General features: G+C 46.0%; 1 protein-coding gene across 4 annotated transcripts; it reads right to left on the bottom strand.

Annotated features, from left to right (window-relative positions):
• Positions 1 to 32: 32 nt before the first annotated feature.
• Positions 33 to 19,557, bottom strand: CIZ1 (CDKN1A interacting zinc finger protein 1). 4 transcript variants are annotated; one of them, XM_066332676.1, is made up of 17 exons: positions 18,997 to 19,550; positions 18,563 to 18,693; positions 16,538 to 16,653; positions 13,889 to 14,055; positions 12,866 to 13,001; positions 11,891 to 11,951; positions 9,030 to 9,109; positions 8,602 to 8,681; positions 7,476 to 7,658; positions 7,026 to 7,156; positions 6,532 to 6,613; positions 5,835 to 5,948; positions 5,261 to 5,440; positions 4,615 to 4,684; positions 3,405 to 3,526; positions 555 to 762; positions 33 to 470 (listed from the first exon to the last, which is right to left on the bottom strand). In XM_066332676.1, the coding sequence occupies exons 2-17, from the start codon at positions 18,664 to 18,666 to the stop codon at positions 172 to 174; spliced, it is 2,133 nt and encodes a 710-aa protein (XP_066188773.1). In that variant the 5' UTR covers positions 18,667 to 18,693; positions 18,997 to 19,550; the 3' UTR covers positions 33 to 171. The 4 variants fall into 4 exon arrangements, with proteins under 4 accessions (XP_066188773.1, XP_066188771.1, XP_066188772.1 ...); XM_066332677.1 differs by having other exon boundaries at positions 291 to 470; positions 566 to 762; positions 18,997 to 19,557; XM_066332674.1 differs by having other exon boundaries at positions 33 to 762; positions 18,997 to 19,547.
• Between the last annotated feature and the right edge of the window lie 311 nt (positions 19,558 to 19,868).

The raw sequence follows: 19,868 nt of genomic DNA, 5'->3' as shown, positions 1-19,868 counted from the left end.
ACTGTACAAGTAATAAGCAACACTATCCTGTATTAGACACGCTAAAGCCAGGCTTATTTATTCTTAAAATAAAAACAGCAGTAAAGTTGAAGGTTTTGCTCTATTAAAAGACTCAGAAAATAAACATTTCCAGCAAATATCATATGTAAAGGGCTCTCCTTTAAGGCCACTCTATCTGGGTTTGCGCCTGGAAGAGCGTCTGCACCCAGCAGAGGTGAGACCGGCTGTCTCACCTTTGGCGAGGGAGGAAGGCTCTGCTGCTGCCTCCTGGCCTTCGTCTGCTGCCTCCTTCTGTCCTAAGCCTCCTCCACTCCCTGGATCCTGGTGGTCGTCTGTGCCTGCCCTCTGCCTGGCTGTGCTGGCTTCTTCCTCACGTCCCAGTGACTCCCCTAGGGTGTGGCTCTCCTCAGAGAACGGGCAGTCGGCACTACTGGCAGTGGACTTGTTCTCTTCCTGTAGACTTTCTTCTTCTACAACCATGATACCACACACATTGTCAGTCACACTGGCCAGGCTCTCGCCCTCTGGCCTAGAGGTGGCCAGCTCACCCTTACCCTCCAGAGACCTTGAAGTTTGTTCTTGCAGGGCTGACAGCTCTGTGCCCTCCTTATCTATCCCACGATCATCATTCATCTTGCTGGTATGTGCTGTTGTAGCAAGAGGCTGTTTTGGATCATCCAGCAATTGGGAGCTGGAGCCCTGGGAATGCAAAGGAGCCTCGGAGTAGGCAGTTGTGGCACGATGCCTTGCTGCCTTGTATCTCTGCAAATACAAACAAACCAACATGAGAGAGAAGCCCAGCTCAGCTCCTGTCACTGCAGCAAAGCAGCAGCTGGTCCAGGAACACCTGTACAAAAACAGTGGTGAGTGGCAGGGGCACAAGTGGTCTCAGCAGCTCCTGGCCTGGCTGCTGAAGCTCTCAACAGAGAAGGGTCAGCTCCTGTGAGGAAAAGTGATATTAAAAACGGAAGTCCCTCTCGCATTACTTAATGCTGAGCGAGTGCATGGCAGACCTGTGGCTCTTGAGACAGAAATCACAATCTGGCAACTGTTAATCTTAGTCAGACTCAGGACTCTGGAGATGTAACAGTGCAAGTGACAGCTCCTGCTTCAACTACTGACAGGACAAGTACCCTGGGCATGTGAGGCTCTGCACAGCTACTGGTGTGACTTAATGTTTATCAGCCAAAGCAAGGCTTAAGCTGGAAGCTCAGTATTTCTTCACTCTGTTGCTACAATCTGCGCAGTCAGTGGAACTGTTGACAGGAAGGCTCCTGTATCAATTGTATCTTGTTACAAGTCACCGAGGTTTCCCACAGAGCAAAGGTAAGCATATCATCAACAAAATGACTCATTTGCACTCACTATCATGATGAACCAGTAGAGGTCTGTAAAGAGATTAAAATGGCTGCTACGCATGTTCTAGACTGGATTTTGGGAAAACAACTCACTGTAGCTAGCTAACACATAGCAGGAACCTAGTCCTCAATGCTCAGACAGAGCATGACACCTAAAGGAACAAACTGAAGTTCACCATTTCCCACAGCAGCTCCCTTCATAATCAACTCCGTTTCAGCTCCCTGCTGAAGGGTTCCTTGAACTGACACTAGCATTACACCTGACAGTTTAAGGAAACAATTTTGAGCACAAGGGTTTTCACCAGTCTGGAATGTGGAATTACAGCACATCTAACAGGCAGTTTTACATTGTAATTCAGTTTATCGCTGCAGGCTTGTTCTTCCTCTGTCCTCAAACTGTGGGATATGAAAAATATCATACCACACTGGAATTGGATCGGTCAACTCATACTTTACCCAACCCTAAGCAGGTGCAGGCATACAAATTAATGTCCACAGTGATGCTGTAAATTGTCTCAACAGCACACAATTCTCTGCTTTGAAACCCTTTTCTGAGAATAGCCCAGCAACTGGCAATGATCTAACTCAGACTGTGACAACCACAAGACACCCAGGCAGCCAAGAATAATAATCTGCCTGTAGATATGTAAGTCTGGACTCTTGTCATGAACTCCCCAGGTCACTCTGGCATGCATTTGAAGAGCATCTGATTTCAGCTCTAAATGGGCCAAAAGAGTGACATAAGTGACTGCTGCTGCAGTTTCGCTCTGTGCTGATCTAAAACAAGTCAGGAAAACAGCAAGGCCAATTCCTTCATTCCTGAAATGACTAGCTGCAGGAGTGGGAGAGGATGAGCAACCATGAAGGAACAGCTGTGGTCTCCCATTCCAAATCCACTGCTCTGAGTGCTGGCAGAATTCTAAAGCACTCCACCCCTTCCTGGAGGCAGTGATGGCCAACTGGGAGTAGTTTCTTCTGTCTGAAGACTAGAAAAAAACCCATCAAGTTTTGAGGATTAGGGGTGTATGCCTGTTTATGTGTGTTTGGGTTTTTTTAAAAACACTATTTTAAAAGGTGGTAGGGAAGCACAGCAGGTTTTGGGAGTAGATTGAGGGTGCAGATAGAGGACAGAGTCGATGTGGGAGCTTCCCTCCTTGCCAAGAACAGGGAATAGTGCTCTCCCATACAGGAGGGCCCAGGCTGTAGTCATGGGGTAGGGCAGAAACAGTGCAAGCCCTGTGTACCCTCCACAAGCACTAATCCAGGCCCCTCACCCCTGGCAAGTCAACAAGGACAGAACAATGGAGGCAGATTCCAGGCCAGCCCAGTAGGAAAAGCTTTAGATACAAAAGCAGCAAGGGGCAATATGGCTTCTTTAGGTGGAGCCAGAAAAGCAAAGGAACAGCATCAGTTTGCAGAGCTTTGTGCTAAGGAGTTTCTAGGAAAGGGTAGCAGACAGAGACAGACAGACAGACTTCCTCTTGCAGGCTGACCCTGGGGACAAATGGACTCTCACCAGCTTGTAGATTCTATCACATAAAGAGTCTGTAATGTTAAATTTTCAGATTTCTAAGGTATCTGATTATACCAGGCCTCTTCCTGGGTGAATCATAACCACACTTTTGGCTAAAGGAGCTGTTCTTGCACTATCACACCTGGAGATGCATATGCATCAGCTTTCTTTACAAGGAACAGCCTTTCTCTCCTGCTCAAACCCACCTTGACCAACCTGTAATCTGACAGAGAAGAGGCCTAGACAGACTCCACAGGTTCAGCAAACAGTGGACACTCTGAGGAAGATTCCCAGCCAAAAACAGGCAAAAAGATGACAGCAGCAGTAGCTGGGAAGCAGGATTTTACTGGTTTTAGATCTACAAGGGCCAAGGGAGACAAAGACAGAGCACACCAGGAGAAAGCTACGGCATAATGGACACCAAGGATGATGGAAATGAGCTGGAGACAAGACAGCTAACGTGGTGGATTCACTGGAGAGACACGCACAGGGGGTAACAAATGCCAGGCCATGCAATCGCCAAAGGGTCTAACCTGAAAGTTCTCAAAATGCATCAGGGACTTGCAGTGTGCGAGCCGGGCAGCGGAGTCGCTATGGTAGAATTTGTGACACAGCCTGCAGAGGTAACCTGCGACGGGGACCAGAAAATCCAGGCCTGCGAAACGGGAGGGGAAGGGAAATCACAGATCACATTGAATGGAACTCAAATAATGAAAGCATGTTAAAAGAGAAGGAAGGTGGGGGTAAAAAAGGAGAGGTGTAAAGCTTTGCTTCTGTTATTCAGGGATTTGCAAGATGACTTGCTGAATATCTCGTCTTACCATGGAATGGCTGTGGTTGATATTCAGAGAGAAATCTGGCTGCCAGAGCAAAGAAACTACACAGAGCGTTAAGGGGGGAAAAAGGGAGAAAAGAATACAATGGAAAACTACAGAGAACATGTGATCTAATGTAATGGGATCAAACCAAGCAGAAGACAGCAGGCGCGCAAGAGGAACACGCAGAGAACATTCACAGCATGAATCATTATTCCATCTGCCACACGATAGTGGAAGGTTACAGCGATATGGAAGATTTGTGTAAACAGAGCTCTCCTTGGGCACAAAACAGCCTCTGCAGAGCTGCCCTCCTCAAACACGAGTGGCCATCAGGGGTTTGAAGTCAGTCGCTTACAGGGTGGGGACCAGACACAGCCATCTGGAGGCACCAGTGCCCACCAGGCCTGCAGCACGGCTGAGGAACTGCTCGGTACAGCGTGGGGGTTCTGAAGCAGAGGAGACATGCACAGTTTGGGTCTAGCAGAGAGTATGATACTGTCAGTGATGCTCAGTATCTCTCTGCAAGCTGCATTTCTGTTGGAAAGCATTCCAATCAATATGCTTTCCGACTTCATCTTTCCAGAGCATCCCTCATTTGCTACCTACTTTCTTCAGTACCCCTGCCCTGCTTGTTCCATGTCCTACCTTAGAAATGTATCTGGCTCTCATCCTTCTTCAAAGCAAAAAGCAGTTGACAAACATCAATCACATTCTTATTTTTATCACACAGTAATAAAGAAACATCCTGCTCTCAGGAGAGGTTGCTCTCCAGGTAGCAGTGACCTGCACCAGTCCAATGCAGATGCTGGAGCACCATGGCCCAAGAAGTCATTCTAACAGTAGGTAGAGACCATCCTCTCCTACAGATACAGCATGTGGCCAGAGAAGGCTCTGTGGCCCTTTGTGCTTAACTCTGCTTGCTTACCATAGGCTGTGTCTGGACAATACTTCTCACTTCCTTCATAATCCTCCAGTGACACTTCCTTCAGCCCAGTCTGGAAACCGAAAGAACATTAGTGCCTACTGTATATATGACAATTGCCACGTTTTTGCATTTTTCTGGTAAGCTTGGGAGCAAAACAGAGGATTCACATACCAAGAGACAGAGTTGCACAGCCTCTGCTCAGGGGCAGATGGAAACCCCAATATCAGGAGACCACTTCATTAAAATTACCGCTTACACTCCAAGCCTGAAGGAGCTTAGCCATGTACCCCCTTCTTGGTTACTGCTCTCTACTGAATTGTATTTGTCAAGATAAACCTCTACATGTTCGCTATCAAACTCAGCTACTGCTGGGCTGTTCAAAGACACTGTGTCAATACTGCTTTGTGCTCCTCAACGAGGTTAATGTCTGAAGACAGCAGAAACACCTTAATGTAACCCACACATAGTGCCTGATTCTCTTCTGCATCACCCTGTGCTCTAGAAGAGCCCTAGAGTCCCACCCTACTGCTGTGCAAGGTTGAGCAGACTCTTGAAAGCCTGAGCTCTACCAAAAAAGACAACTAAGTCATAGCATCCCACAGCAGGTTCTCAGATAGGTCATTCCTTCCTCTTTTGCACAGCATACCTGCTTGGCAGCAGAATCCTCATTCTCCATCAGCACTACATCACGGTCTTCCTCCTCACCGGCTCCTCCCTCCTCCTCCTCCTCTTCTTCATCATCATCTTCAAAACAGCCAACAGCATCCACAGTGATCAACTCCTCTGAATCTTCTGGGCTCCCCAACTCCTTCTCTCCTAGCCTAACCTGTATGGTACAGAAAAGAAAGATCAGATCAACTTTGCACTAGCCATTAAACCAAGGAATAGCCCAGATTCAGGACAGATTGTATGTGATGAGCAGAAGGGATTGCAAGAGGGCCATAAAGCTCCCTTACTTCTAGATACATTCAACACCTTCTTCCCTTTTCCACTCAAGTTTTCAGTGCTAACAACTGAAGTTCAGAAAAAAAAAAAAAAAAAAACAAAAAAACAAAACACCACCCAAAAAAACCCCCAAAAAAACCCCAAAACCAAACCATGGTTGGATGACCTGCACATCTTCCTTTCAGCCCTGCAGTAGCCACGGAAGCAGAAAATTACCCTGCTCTACAGTGTAGCTGCTTGCAGACCTGCACAGCTCTCCACCCAGGCAGTATTACCTCTTTGGCTTTCTGTTTGTGCTCAGGGGACTTCATATGCTCCACAAACTTGCGAGGGGTTTTGAAGTGGCGGCTGCAGACCGTGCAGAAAGGACGAAGTGAGCGTTTGGCCAGCTAAGGAAAGAGGGACAATTCCATAAGTCACAAGAGGCACTGCTTTGGAGGGATGCAGATGAATCCTGAAACAAAGTCAGCCTTGCATCCTGGGAAACCACAAAGAAAATAGTCTTTCTATCAGAAAGGACTCCCTAACTCTTATCCACCAAAAAGATGAAAAACTTGCAGAGCAAAATTAAGTGTGTCTCATAATAGGTGTTCTGGCACTTCTTCCCTAAAAGTCAATTAATATGTTGGCCTGCCTGAAGTTTAGCTTAAAGAGGTTGCCCACCAATTCCTTCATTCAATTAATTAGCTAAGTATGATAAGCCGTATTTCTTAAGAAAAGTCAAGAATTACACACTAGAGGTGCCTCAGGCCATACTGACACATCGTGACAACTGGCAGCTCCAACAATGCCAGAAGCAGGAGGTAGCACTGCAGTGCCCTTAGGGAGGGAGTTACTGGCAGAACTTTATTTACAACCCTCAACTTCAGTAATTTTTCCTTTGCTGTTTGGGGAGCAGGAGAGGCTACACACTTCCATTTAATCTCTAGACAAAAGGTCAGTGCAAAATTAAGTCCACACTTCGGCTGTTACCTTGTGTTCCTGGGTCCTGCGATGTTTGATGAGGTCCCCTGTGAAATGCACCTGACATGTGTTGCACCAACGCTGGGTCTCTCTGAAGTGACAACAGATAGAGCTGTAAGCCACACCTTTTTCATTCTCCATGGAATACTGCAGTTAGCAATCAGTCCCTGGCATTGTTTTCTTCACAATTCCTATCTTTACAGACTCTGATTTATCTTGCCTCCTTCTCACCCACTTATAGGTTGCTTTAGCTTGTGCTGACAGAAATGCACCAGATAAAACAGGTCTCCTACTTAATCTACTGTATTAAAAACTACACAGGCCAAAGTCAACTCTGGTATCCTTCAGCAAGACAAAGTTTCCTGAAGGAGATTAAGGCCCTTGAAACCAGAGGGAGTTTGTACCTTGCTTAAATCTGAGAGGTACCCTGGTGCAATGAAAAATTTTAGAACCCATGTAGGGCCATATTCAGACTGAATTTTCTACTGCAGACCAACACTTACCCATCTTTTCCTGCTAGCACCTTCTGCTGTTTCACCATGGGCAGTAGTGAAACAAAACAAACATTGCTCATGTGCTGAATCTCCCCAAGTCGCTGCTGGTGCTGAATTCCAGCCATGTGGGATTGGAAATTCTGAAAGAGCAGTTAGGGGAAAAATGCTTTTAAATGTATCCAAAACATAGAAAATAATAGGTATGAGCTATGCTTTCCTTTCTTTTGACTGCTGTTTAACAATGAAATATAAAAGCTTAAGAGCATGGCTGCCTGTGGATCCACCCACATTCTCTCTCTAGCAGGTTCCTTGCCAGCTCTCAGGAGAGGTTTATTTTATCTGCATACTTGTCATCATTTCTTATGTTCCTTGTTCCTAAAGCATGAGCCCTTGCTAAGCCAGCCATCTAATTCCCATCTCTTGACCACCTGGATCCCTGTCAGACCTGTGCATTTTTACCTGCTGACTGCAGCAATTGGTCTTGCAGATGTAACAGTAAAATTTAAGGACTGATTCCGGGTTGGGATCAGCTGTGCCCACGTCGCAGGCCCAGTGCCCTGGTTTCAGAGCTGTTGTACTGATAGCTCTGCTCTCACTGCTCTGCTGAATAGTCACTTTCAGTGAACCTCCAGAGCTCAACACCTGCAAAAAGAAAGAATCAACATTGAGTTCAATCCCTCAGTAGAAGACTCCGAAAATTACACCTGCTTTTTGTATGTCACCTAAGCTCTTTACCCTTTAGGAAAATCCACTTAAGCTTGAACCCACCGGAGGCTGATCAGAAAGACTCTCATACACCTCCCAAAGCTGCTAAATCAGCAATCCCTGTGTCATAGCACCAGCCCTATTAACACAGATGGTTGTTTCTGCAGCCTCTGCAGCCACTCTGTGATCCAGTCTCTGGGGACTGGAGCCACAAACTATTGTTGCTAAGCGACATAATCAGCTCATGTTTCTCCACAGCAAAACTAAAGCCTACTCAGCACAACACCTGATGGAGTCAGGAACTCAGACACAGGGAGGATGATACATTTGATCAAGTCAATAAATATCTCCAATTATGGAAGACTATCAAGTCTGATTCACACCTAAGGTCAAGTCTTTGTCTGCTCACAGCTTTACACAGCCTAAGGTCGTGATTTAACATCTAGCATGGTGGCCACATACTTCATGCACAAGATTCTCAGGCTGCATCTTTTAACACCACCTGAATCTTTTTGCACTTGCTCTTTAGCAATATGAAAGGTGTATTTAGCTATGGCCCTCCACACATAGAGTTTTAAGTAACTCTTTCAATGCAGCTTTCCATCTTTCCAGCTGAATACAAGAATCTTAATGAACACCCCATCCATAGGCAGCAGTAGGTAAGGAACAGGCCAGCAGAGGTACAAAAGCAGCAAGTCAGAACAGACTGTGCACTAATTGCAGACATATTATGCCTTATTGCCAGGGACAACAGCTTACAGCAGGAGACAGAGCTCCAGACGTGGGTGCCAGCTGGTTCCCAGTGGCAACGGGCTTCTCCAGGATGGAGGGGGAGGTTGTATGTTCTGCACCACCCCTGCATGGAGCAGTGTCTGCTCACCTCAGGAGCCTTCGGTTCCTCAGAGAATTTCCTCTCTCTGGAGAGATCTTCGGCTGTGTACTCCTTGGCATTGTCTGTACCTAAGAAGAGAGAGTCCTTTTAGCAGCCTTAAATCAAAACAGCAATGACAGGAAAAACAAAACAGCAGGTGAGTGAAGTCAGGGAGCTTTCCTCACAGCACTGTTGGCCGTAAGCCAGTTCACAAACCTTTCTCCTTATCCTTAATAAAGATGGAAATAGCCAATCATTTGCCTCTGCCAGGTAACAGATATTAGGGGACAAAGTTTGGATTTGGTTCCTAAATTTTATCCTCATTTCCTCTCCTATACCACTGGGGGAAGAACATTACTGTAGACCCACAGGACCTACAGGTGCAGTTCCAGCAAGGAGTGTCCTAGAAGTTCAAATCACAGGGTTCAGCAACTCACCATCAGCTTGGACATGGGTGCACGAGACTCCTGCTTTCTTGTTGTCTGTGGCATCCTCTAATGCAGACTCCCCAGTCACACTTCAAGGATATCAAGAAAAGTACCTTAATTGCCATGTTACAGACAAGAGTTTCAAAAGGCACACAAAGGCACAGGCTGGGGTCTAACCTACCACACTTTCCACTAAACTCCCAACAAGCTACTGGAAGTGGTATTTCAGGCAAGAATTTGGCATAAATAAATAAAATTATGTAGAGTGGGTGTTCTAGAATGGATTCAGAAGCCAAATAATCTGGACAAGAAGGTTACAACTGATTTTTTTGTTAGCTGCCCTCTCCTGCAAGAAGCCTGAAGGGAGTTAAGTCCATAAAAGAAATATTCTTAATAAGAGCTCTGAGAGCTCTCTCCTGTTGTGACTGGTGACCTGTAGGGAAATTGCAACACCTGGATAGTGCTCCTGGCTGCTCTGTGCAGAGAAGAGACCTATCAGAACTGAAGGAGTTCTCCATGGTGTCTCTGCAGGGATTTCACCATATCTGCCTGTTCTATTCATACCAGTCGTGTTTCATTTCAGAGCCCCTACAGCTCTGCTTGTGGGGGAAGTGAAACTCTACAAGATGCAAATCAGAAGTGCCTTGCTTTGTTTTATTTGGTATCGGGGATCTGCTAAGGAGAAAAGCACTCCTGAGGGGACTTTTGAGAATAAATGTCTGACTTCCAGAGGGCACAAAGTGTTCTCTGCAGTCTCTTTCTCCATCCCCTATTTCTCTGTCAGGACTAACTTTCCACCATGACTTGACTGTCTGCTCTGAGGGCGGCTCAAATTCCCACCTGCTGGTGTCCTTCTGCCAAGAAGGAGCAGCACCTTGTGCACAAGCAGGACAGCCGATAGCGCAGGTACCGCATCCCGTTATCCGAACACACGCACACCGCATAATTTATCAGATTGATAAGTGATAATGGAACTGGGTTACACGGCTATAAATATGCAGCAGGGTTTGGGCACTGCAAACACGAATTAAACAAGAGTGACTGGCATTAACATTATTTGTCAGGTGCTGCCAGCAGGCTCAGTGCTAACGGTACCACACACAGATGGTGCCAGCACTCAGGGCGAGCGTTTGCAGCCTGAACTGCAAACCTAAGGAGCAATCTAAGGGAGCAAAAGCCACCACGAGCATGATTTAAAGAGGAAATGGTATGCTATGGATACTTGTCATGCCATGCTAGAAGTGGGTGTTCAAGGAGGATTTGAAGATGATGAGTGCTTTCTGCACTGGAATGAGGATGTTGTTCCAGGTGTACAGATGGTACATAGGAGCAAAGGCAGAAGTGGGAAAAACCTGAAATGAAGAAGGAGGCTGGTATTCCTGGCTAAAGGGAAATGGAACAATGAAGCATGAAATACAAGTTTATGAAATAGATGGGGAGAACGCCCTTGTCATCTGTGAAGGGCAGTATGAGAAGAGTAAACTATTTTTCTCACAGATCCATCATCTGTTCATTGGAAGATACTAGCAACACTTAAAAAAAAAGCTAAGGAATAATCTATTCTAGGTAAATACCAGCCATAATATATGCATCAAATCTGGCAGTCCCTAACTGCAGCTTAGGAAAGAATTTTCCTAATAGCTGGCTTGCTGCAGTGAGAGCTGTCATTCCTCAGACTTGATTCTTGTTTTCAGTGCATGTAACAGGACTTTGATTAATACCCTGCTAAATATTAATGTAATTAAAATTAAATTAGCTTTGGCAAACAGATTAACAAAGCATACACTCAAATGTATTCGACCCAGACTTAATTGAATTTATTCACTTCCTTGCTAATCAGAGTCCATAACTCATGATGGTCCCTGAGCACACAATATTTATCACCCTTTAATGTTTTACTTTGATGTTCAGATATTACCTTGATCATGTAATCCTGGAATATTCCCCCCAAAGCTATCCATTAATCTGTAATCTACAGATGGAAAACAGCGAGGTGAGGAAACTTATCCAAGAGCAGGCGGCGAATGCCTAACAGGGAAGGTAAGAGGGCCCAGGAGTCCTGACTCATCGTCATTAACATATGCTGGAGAATTCTCAAGTCAGTGCCTATAAAAATCTGTATTCACTCCCTCCTCTTCTCCCTCCACACCAGCCAAGGGTGACAGTTCTGGAAGAGGAGCAGCCTGCTGCAGATGGCACCGGGAACTCCGCAAGGTGCCTTCCCACTAGATGGCAATGCAGCCCTGCCTGTCCCTGCCGCGCCCTCGGGAGGCCAGGAGAGCCGGGATGGGCCAAGGCCAGCCTGCCGTGCATCCCTGGGGGATAATAGGATTGCCTTTGTCTATTTTTACCCAACAGACAGAGATACTGGCAAGGCAACCTTTGCAGAAGGAATACAGAACTCAACGCTCATGGATACAGGCTTGGATACTAGGGAGCACTGATTCCTTTCCTTTTATCATTTCTCCCTCTCGTACACCTACTGTAACCTAACATATTCCAAGGCTTTCCCTTTCTGCTCATTTCACTTTTTTGACATTTAGGAAAGAAACTTGGAGAAATACACCAGAACAGAAAAGAACTTCTATGCTTCTTAGAAGACATGATAAAACACAGCTTTACTGCACATTTAGATGAGCTGCATCTCTCATTTTTCATTCTCATAATTGGATCACCCCTTGCAGAGACCCCACAACACCCGATATCTCATCAAGCACCACAAGATTTTCTGAACTGTTCACAAGCATCTGAAATACCTCTTACATGCTAGACACCAGGCCAATAGAGAATACAGCCCTAATTATCAGAAAATGAAATTAGGCAGTAATTCTAAACTCAGTAACTATCTCAATACCCCATTCAATAAATACCTCTTCAGTCTTTTTGCCGCAGGCTCAGTGTTCAACACAGACTCGGTTGGAGTTCTTGGCTCTGCAGGAACACAGAAGGAGATTTCCTTAGCAAAACAGACCATGCCACCTTGAGCATATTCCATATTTGAATGGCAAATGCCAATGAGGCTCTGTTAGAGCAAATAGTACTAAATACTTGCTTATTCTGAATTTATGAGCTGCTCTGACAAGGTTAGATAATGACCTCAAATATTTGAGTTTTATTGCAATGTCACTGTATGAGGTGTTGGTCAAAAAAAGAAATCTATGTTCGTATCTGCTAAGTGGGTCTCAGTCCTGTACCTAAGTGACAAGAGCCATGATCATGGGAACATTAATATAAGCCAAGGTGGCACATCTACCTGACAGCAACCAGTTAATAAGACACCTTTCACTGCTGCATATTCCCTGGTCACAACCTCATCAAAGCCTCCAGTTTTAAATCACGCACTCTTCAGTCAGAGATGACATTCCCACATCCGTGTTGTATCTGACATTAAGATATTCAGTGCCAGCAGCTTCTGTTTTGACAATTGGCACCAGGACTTTCAACTCATCTTTTCGTTAGCATGCTGATTGTAACTGGTTCTGCTTGATGTGTTTGGCTGCACGAGATATTGACTTCAGCATGGGTAAGGCAACGTGGAAGCTTTAATTTCAGACCAGTTTTCATTTTTCCCCCCATCTTAAATAGAGCTCAGTGCCAAAGGGACTTCTGAGAGGGCCTTCATGCAAGAGAAATGGAGCAGGCTCATAAAAAAACCCAAAAATATTCAGGTAAAAGTGGTACATGAAGCACATAGCAGAGTGCTATCACAAGCAGTTTAAATATTTACAACTAGAGAGAAAGATAGCTGATTAAGCCCAAAATCATCTCCAGTTTTTGCTGCAGGGCTAGTCAAGAGAAGTCTATCATATTTGCAAGCAGTTGTTTCACTACAGGCTCCCCCTTACCTGTAGATGGTGAAAAATTGTTCTGCTCTGACCCTGCTTGCATTCCCTCTGGAATTTCCATTTTCTCATCACCTTGTGTCTGAGATGAAGAACCAGGATCTAGTTCTCGCTTCCTGTCAGGAACCCTCTGGAAGTCCTGCAACAGGCAGAGAGAGTCACTGCCAGCTCTTAGTCCTTAACACACACTGCCTAAAGCACTAGAGTTTTACTGTGGGGCAGGAACAGGAATTCCAGCACACGATAATGGTAAAGAATAGATGGTTTACAGTGGACTGCCTTGGGTAGGGTCATGATAGTGGAACTCTGGGAAGAAGCACATGGGCAGGGAAAAGGATAGTCCAAAATAATCCCCTTCTTTTGACTCTAGAGGACAGCCCAAGTGAGCAAGTTTGCCTTATCCACTACACATTTTTGACAGAATGGGATGAAATATGCCAAAGCTAATTTAAGAGGAGGCAATTAGCAGTCAATCCAATAAACATTTCCAGGATACAAAAGAGGTCTTAATGATGGAAAGTGAAAAAAGTTTCTACAAAACAAGAATTATAGATTTTACAAAATCCACAAGGACAAATATCAGTCTGATCTTTAAAAAGTGAGAGAACAGCCCAAAGAGGCAGAGTGTACATAGCAGGAGCAAGTTCTTTGCGAATAACAAACTGCTTTGGAACAGCAAAGCATTTAGCCAGGATTTCTTCTGTTGTAATTACTTTTAAGCCAATACTTCTAAAAGGCTCCTTTCATATCCTAGGTTTAAACAGTTCTGTCATGGGGAATTCTCTCTCTTGGGCAAGTAGTGACAAGAAACCTTTGCATCATAAATGTAAATAAATGTAAAACCCTTTGGGATGGAATGATTTCTGCATTTCTGCACTTCTGTGTCAGCAGCATGGCACAAACCATTTTTTTCTTTGTAAGGCTCTCTCCCTTCTCCTTTGTACTCCACCTACTAATTATACAGTCAACAGCTACAAGTGTGAAAGGAGCACAAAGCTCCCCAGCAGCTGGAAACCACAATCCCACCTTGCGGAAGGTCCGGTTCTGCCGCTGGAATGGGAGGCTGGGGAAGCCCAGCCGAGTTGGCTTTAAGGAGACCCCAACAGGTGGTGGTCCCAGGAGGGAATGTCTTGTAGCCTGAGGGAAGAACTGCTGCAGTGCTGGCGCTGTCATGTTAAATCCACGCAGGTTTCCTATAGATGCAAACACAGCATTTCACCACCCTGTGCTGTGCAAAGGAGAAAGAAAATCTTCCACCTGAACAAGCAGCAGGTAGAGGGGAAGGGCTCCTCTACACATGACCCTGTCCTTTACTGAGCACTGTATAGGTGCTCTGTGCTCTACCCCCTTCAGCACACAGAATGATTTGATGTAATAGCAACCATTACTATGGATCAGGCTATTTAATTATAATTGTCACTCCAGGCAAAGATCATTAGAGCAATTATTTGATCTGAGCACATTAGCGCTCGTGTTTGCAACAAACAAGGTCTCGTTTTACAAAAACTCTCTGTAAAAAAGGAAAATTCATCCCACATTTGTGCAGCTGACTACCCAAACCATAGCATGGAGCTCATTAACACAAGCCAGTAACAGCATTTCATTCAAAACAACACCAAAGTTTTTAAAAAAATATTCCACAGTCCTCTCTGCCACCTGGTTGTCATGCAAGCTCAACATGTCAACCTCAACTCTGACACTTGAGACTCCGCCATTTCCAATTATAATGCTCTGCTTTCTGAACAGCTCAGCATCCACAGAAAATTAATCAAGTCTCAAAAATTATATCTGAAGACAGTCCTTGTCACCCCATTTCGTGGGGGAGGGAACGGAGGGGCCCAGATGCCTCAGCTATACCCTCAGAAACCATCCATCATTCAGGGAACCTGGACTTAAATCACCATTTTTTCTCTCTCACTTGAATTGGTGTATATTCCAGCCTTTTAGCAGCTGTCAAAACAGGGCAGCAAAGTTTGGAAACAGGCACTCAACATCTGAAACCCCAAGCTACAGTGTTAAAAGCCTGCAACACAATAGGAAATACAGCCTATGGTTTGTCTTCAAAAGCCATCTAATCTATTATTACTTCCCATATATAATCCCTTACTGTAAAAGGGCATAGCTCTATTAGAAAAAAATTAACACCAGTAGTCATCTTCTGCTCTTGGTTTGATACCTTTAAAGAACCACATATCTGTTTTAATTTGAAGTATTTATCTTTTCCTATTCCCACTGCTAAAGCCACACATGGCCAATGAATTATTTATGCTGACGCTTCCCAGGGACAGAAGTGGCACAGCATCAGATATTCTTACATGTAACCCAAACCTAAATGGCAAAAAAATTCATCACAAAACAGGGCCACACTGGACATTGGTAACCACATTCCATGTTACCTGTGGCTACCTGAGGTAGGTTATTGAGAAAAGTCACAACTCCATGGGGAGGTGGAGAGGAGCAACAGTAAGACAAAGTGCATGTCAAGTGCTCATTACCATATCTTATCCTGCTCTATCTAATCAGCCCCAGGTCCTTGGCACACTATTTAAATACAACTTCTCAATAAAAGATTCAGGGAAAAACGTCAGCTGACTGCAAATGTATCTAGAAGGAGCATGGCTGACTGAAGGCTGGAGTCACAATTTTTCCTGACAACGATATATGTACACTCATCTTCAGAGCATGGCTTGTCCTTTCTCACTGTCACTTTCCCTTCAACCTGAGAGAGATCTGTGGAGAGCCACTGGAGTCACTAGAGAGCCCTCTCGTTAAATGGGCAAGAGAGAACAAAAGGAGAGTTAACGACATGCAGAATAAATCTTTTGTCTTCACATCTGGGCATGATTCACAGGCAAGGTAGAAACTGCAGGCATTAATCTAAACTAGGCACTTGAAAACTATCCCAGGTACTGATGTTCTGTGTTGAAAAGAACGGTCAGGTTAAGACATGAGCAAAAAATAAAAACATACCTTTATTCCTATTATCTTTACATTAGTAATGCCATTATTAAGGCAGCTTCATAAATTTGTTTTGAAAACACAAAATTAAAAGGAAAATCCTTTGGAAACACAGTAATGGAAAGACAGAGATATTACCCGCCGTAGAAATTACAGTCAGTTCAGGGAATCAAAATTTCACAATACAACTGATACTCAAACCGTCTTCTATCTCAATATACTGTATTTGTTTATACTGCACTAAGTTTGGACAAAGACAAGAATCTACTGCAAACAAGGTTAGTGTGTATGTAACAGATAATTAAATAAATGGGCTTAACCTTGTAACCAAGAAAGACAAATCAAAAATCAAAAGAAAAAAAAAAAAAGAAAAAAAAAATCAAAATTTCCATATTTTATCTAAATATAGTCATGAAAAAAATACTTGCTCCATCAAGCCTGAATGGGAAGGCATGTATTTAGTATCTAACCTGACACCTCCTAGTGCCATTCCCAGTTGTGAACAGTTGGGCACACGTGATTTTCAACAGCTGAAGAACCTCTGTTCTGAGAACTACGGACTAATTTAAAGAGGGGAAAAAAAAAAATAAGACAACAAACAGAACTGCCAAGTACAAGAACTGCACTGGTTCAGCAGGAAATAGCCACTGCATGGTTTCAGTCCAAGAGGATGATTAAATAACTCCAGTAAGTACGCGTTTCCCATAACGACAGTACCTTGCATCTGCTGCATGAGTAAGGCCCGCTGAAGCATGGGATTGGCATTGAGCAGCGACGGCTGATTTGTTGCCCGTAAGCTCAGCATCTGTTGCTGCTGCGGTGGCGGCAAACCCCTGGAAAAAAAGGCATCAATCATGAGAACCCAATAAAAACTCCACCCTTCTATCCCAGGCACCTAGCAAGCATAAAACAGGGGAGCAAACGGCTGAAATGCTGATATAGGTGCATGAAAAGATACCATGCACTGGCACTGTATCCTCTTTCCCCCACTCTCCTGGAATTTCCAAAGCTGACAGATTGTCTATCAAAGAATTTGAGGTCAGAGACAACTCCTTAGCACCAATCCCACATAGAGCCTCCCAAGCAGCATAAAAAAAGCCCAGGAGCTGACTGCGGTTCTACAGAATTATGCAGCACCCGTCAGGAGAAATGAGTGATCTAGATCAGCAGCTACATTTAACACGACAACAAAAAAGTTCTAAAAACCAGGGAGTTTTCGCAGTAGCTTAGAGCTCATTTTCCCAAAATCAACACCTCCCACACAGAGCCAGACAGGTCAGAACTGTCAATGGTGCCCCCTAACTGCAAGAACCAGATGGAAAAATAAACCACGGCCTTCGTATTTAAAACACGAGGGGGAAGAAGCAGCAGAGAAGAACTCTCCAGTTCTAAGGAGGGTGGAGCAGACGTGAGAGAAAAGTCTAAGGAAACTGGCAGGCACTTCTTCAGGCGATTGCAAGGTCAGGCCCACCTCTATGCACGCTGCTGACACAGCTAAATCTGTCAGAGCTGAAGAGAGGTACAAACACGGATCGAAATATCCACCCTGACAAAAAAACCCAACCCCTTTAACAGAATTCACAGCAGCTCATCTTCACATTTGCTGCTCTAGATTGTTCTAGTCTCTGAGCCGAGATATTTATACCACAAAAAACATACTTTTAAAGGTGTAAGATGCAGCCGTGCTATCTAGCAGTCAGCCCCTTACTGGCATTTTAAGTGCAGCTTTTTTTTATAGCATAAAACATATAAAAATGGTAAGAAGATTTGCAGGTTCATATTTCTAGTAAAACAGAACATTTCCCACGCTTACCACAGAGACAAATGCCTTATAAGGATAAAGTAATACAATAATTCCTTAAATAACGAATTAACTTTCTTCCTAAATTCACATCCCATTGCTTTGAATTTGCAAAGAATAAGGTTTTAAAGATAACAGTAACTGCAAATAAATGCATAATTTTGGAGAATTTGCGTTGGTTCTACAAATCTCAGCTCATCGGGGACAACTGATCATATCCAAGTTGTTTTACATCTTGCATTTTTTAGGAAACCCGTGGTTGTTTTCTGGCAAGCGTCTTTTCTCCTTTCACAAACAAAACACGATTTTCTCCATCCCTTCCCTGCCCCACCGTGCTCAGCCACAGCCTAAGCGCTGGTGCCACTGCAGAAATAAGTTCAATCACCGCACCCAGACCAGAAGACCCAGGCAGAGAAAGCAAATAAACAAACAATTTAAGTTCAACGATAAAACAATAAAGTGCTCGTGTCTGCCGAGGGCGGCTCTGCTGTGTTTCTGCAGGAGAAGGCGTTTTCCCTGAGCCCCGGCTGCCCTGCCCTGAGGGGCGACGCTCGGCTCGGAGCATCCACCCACCCACCGCTCCTCCACGGGCAGCCCGGGTCACCCACGGGCTCTGGGGGACTGCAGCCCCGGACGGCGGACAGGGATCCCCGGAACGCTGAGGGGACGCGGCACGACACCACAGGGGCCGCCGCCGCCCTCCCTCCCTCCCTCCCACAGCCCCGGGCCCCTCGGTGCCTCCAGGCTCTGCCCCGATGGAGGCCCGCGCCCCACAGCCTTCGCCCGCCTCCCTTTGTCGCCTTCCCCGCCGGGGGAGGGCAGCCCCGCGGCAGCCCCGCAGCAGCCCCGCCGCGGCGAGGAGGGACGGAGCGCAGGGAGGCGGAGGAGAGCGGTCCCCCGGGACAGGCCCCGGATCCCCGGCCTCGCGTAGCGGCGCTTACCGGCCTCCCTGCTGCGCCGGAGGGTGGTGATGGTGCTGCTGCTGCTGCTGGAGGAGGTGCTGGAGCTGCAGCAGCTGCTGCTGGAACTGCTGCTGGTTGAACATGTCTGGGGAGCTCCGAGCGAGGCGAGCCTGAGACAAAATACGGGAGGGCGAGGGAGGCACCGGCTGCGGGGCTGGCGCTTATCAGCCCAGCAGCCATTGAGCAGAGGAGCCGCCGCCGCCGCTGCCGCCCATTCATTCACTGAGCCGATCCCCCCCTGCTGCCTCCTCCTTCCCCCCGGGGTCATCGCAAGCGGCAGCCTGTGGAAGAGGCTTCCAAACCCCACCTCCCAAAACCCGCTCCCACCCTCCCGTGCCCGCGGCGCCCGCAGCCCGCCCCGCTCCCCGCGGCCGCTTCCCGTCTCTCGGCCTTCTCGCCCCGCCGACACTCACGGCGCAGCCCGCGGCGATCACCGCTCCCCGCCCGTCGCCTCCATCTTCCCGCCGGGGACAAGAAGCACCTGCCGGGCCGCGCTCCCCGGCCCAGCCCAGGCGGGAGGCAGCTCCCTGGGCAGGGCTGCAGGACACGGCCGCCCCCGCGGGGCTGGGGATCGCCCCCGGAGCCTCCTCTCAGGTCGCCCCAACCCGCAGCACCTCCATCCCTCATTCCCCGCGCAGAGGCGGCATTGAGGTCCCCTGTCCCTCGAGAGGGCTGGGAGGGAATGGACACCATCTGCCCAGGGCTGGGCAGGGAATGGAATAAACTGCTGCACAGGAGGAGCAGATGGCATCCAACAGCGTGGGCTTTCTGCTCTTTGGTGTTTGGTGGTTTTGTTTTTTTGATTTTTTTTTTTAAATAGTCCAGGGGAATCTTTGGTAACCATCTCACCGAGAAGATGGAAAAAAACCATACCAGCCTCTGGCCATTTGCTGTGGTCATATCCTGGCAAGCCTATCATGAGAACCTGGAAGAAAACAAACAAGGACTTTTGCAATATTGCTCTATGTTGTAGACTGAGATGACTTCTCTAGCAGGTCCGTCCCCCCCCCTACCTTTTTGTTTCTCCATTTTTTTTTCTTTCTTTTTTTTTTTTCTTTTTTTTTTTTTTTTTTTTTTTTTTTTTTTTTTTTGGTGGGGGGGGGTTGGCAGTGGGTGGGTTTGCAGCAAAATCTTTCCTGCAGGGCCTGTTTTCCATAGCAAAAGTATTTTAAGTGCTTTCAGTATACACAGGCTCTCTATGAAAATATACTGTGACTATCATTTTTTCTTATGCTAAACCTCACAAGGATAAATATGCATTTCTGCTCCTTGCTATTCCAGAGAA

This window comes from Sylvia atricapilla, chromosome 19, assembly GCF_009819655.1.
Source record: "Sylvia atricapilla isolate bSylAtr1 chromosome 19, bSylAtr1.pri, whole genome shotgun sequence".
NCBI lineage: Eukaryota > Metazoa > Chordata > Aves > Passeriformes > Sylviidae > Sylvia > Sylvia atricapilla.
This window is presented reverse-complemented; position numbering and strand designations above follow the sequence as displayed.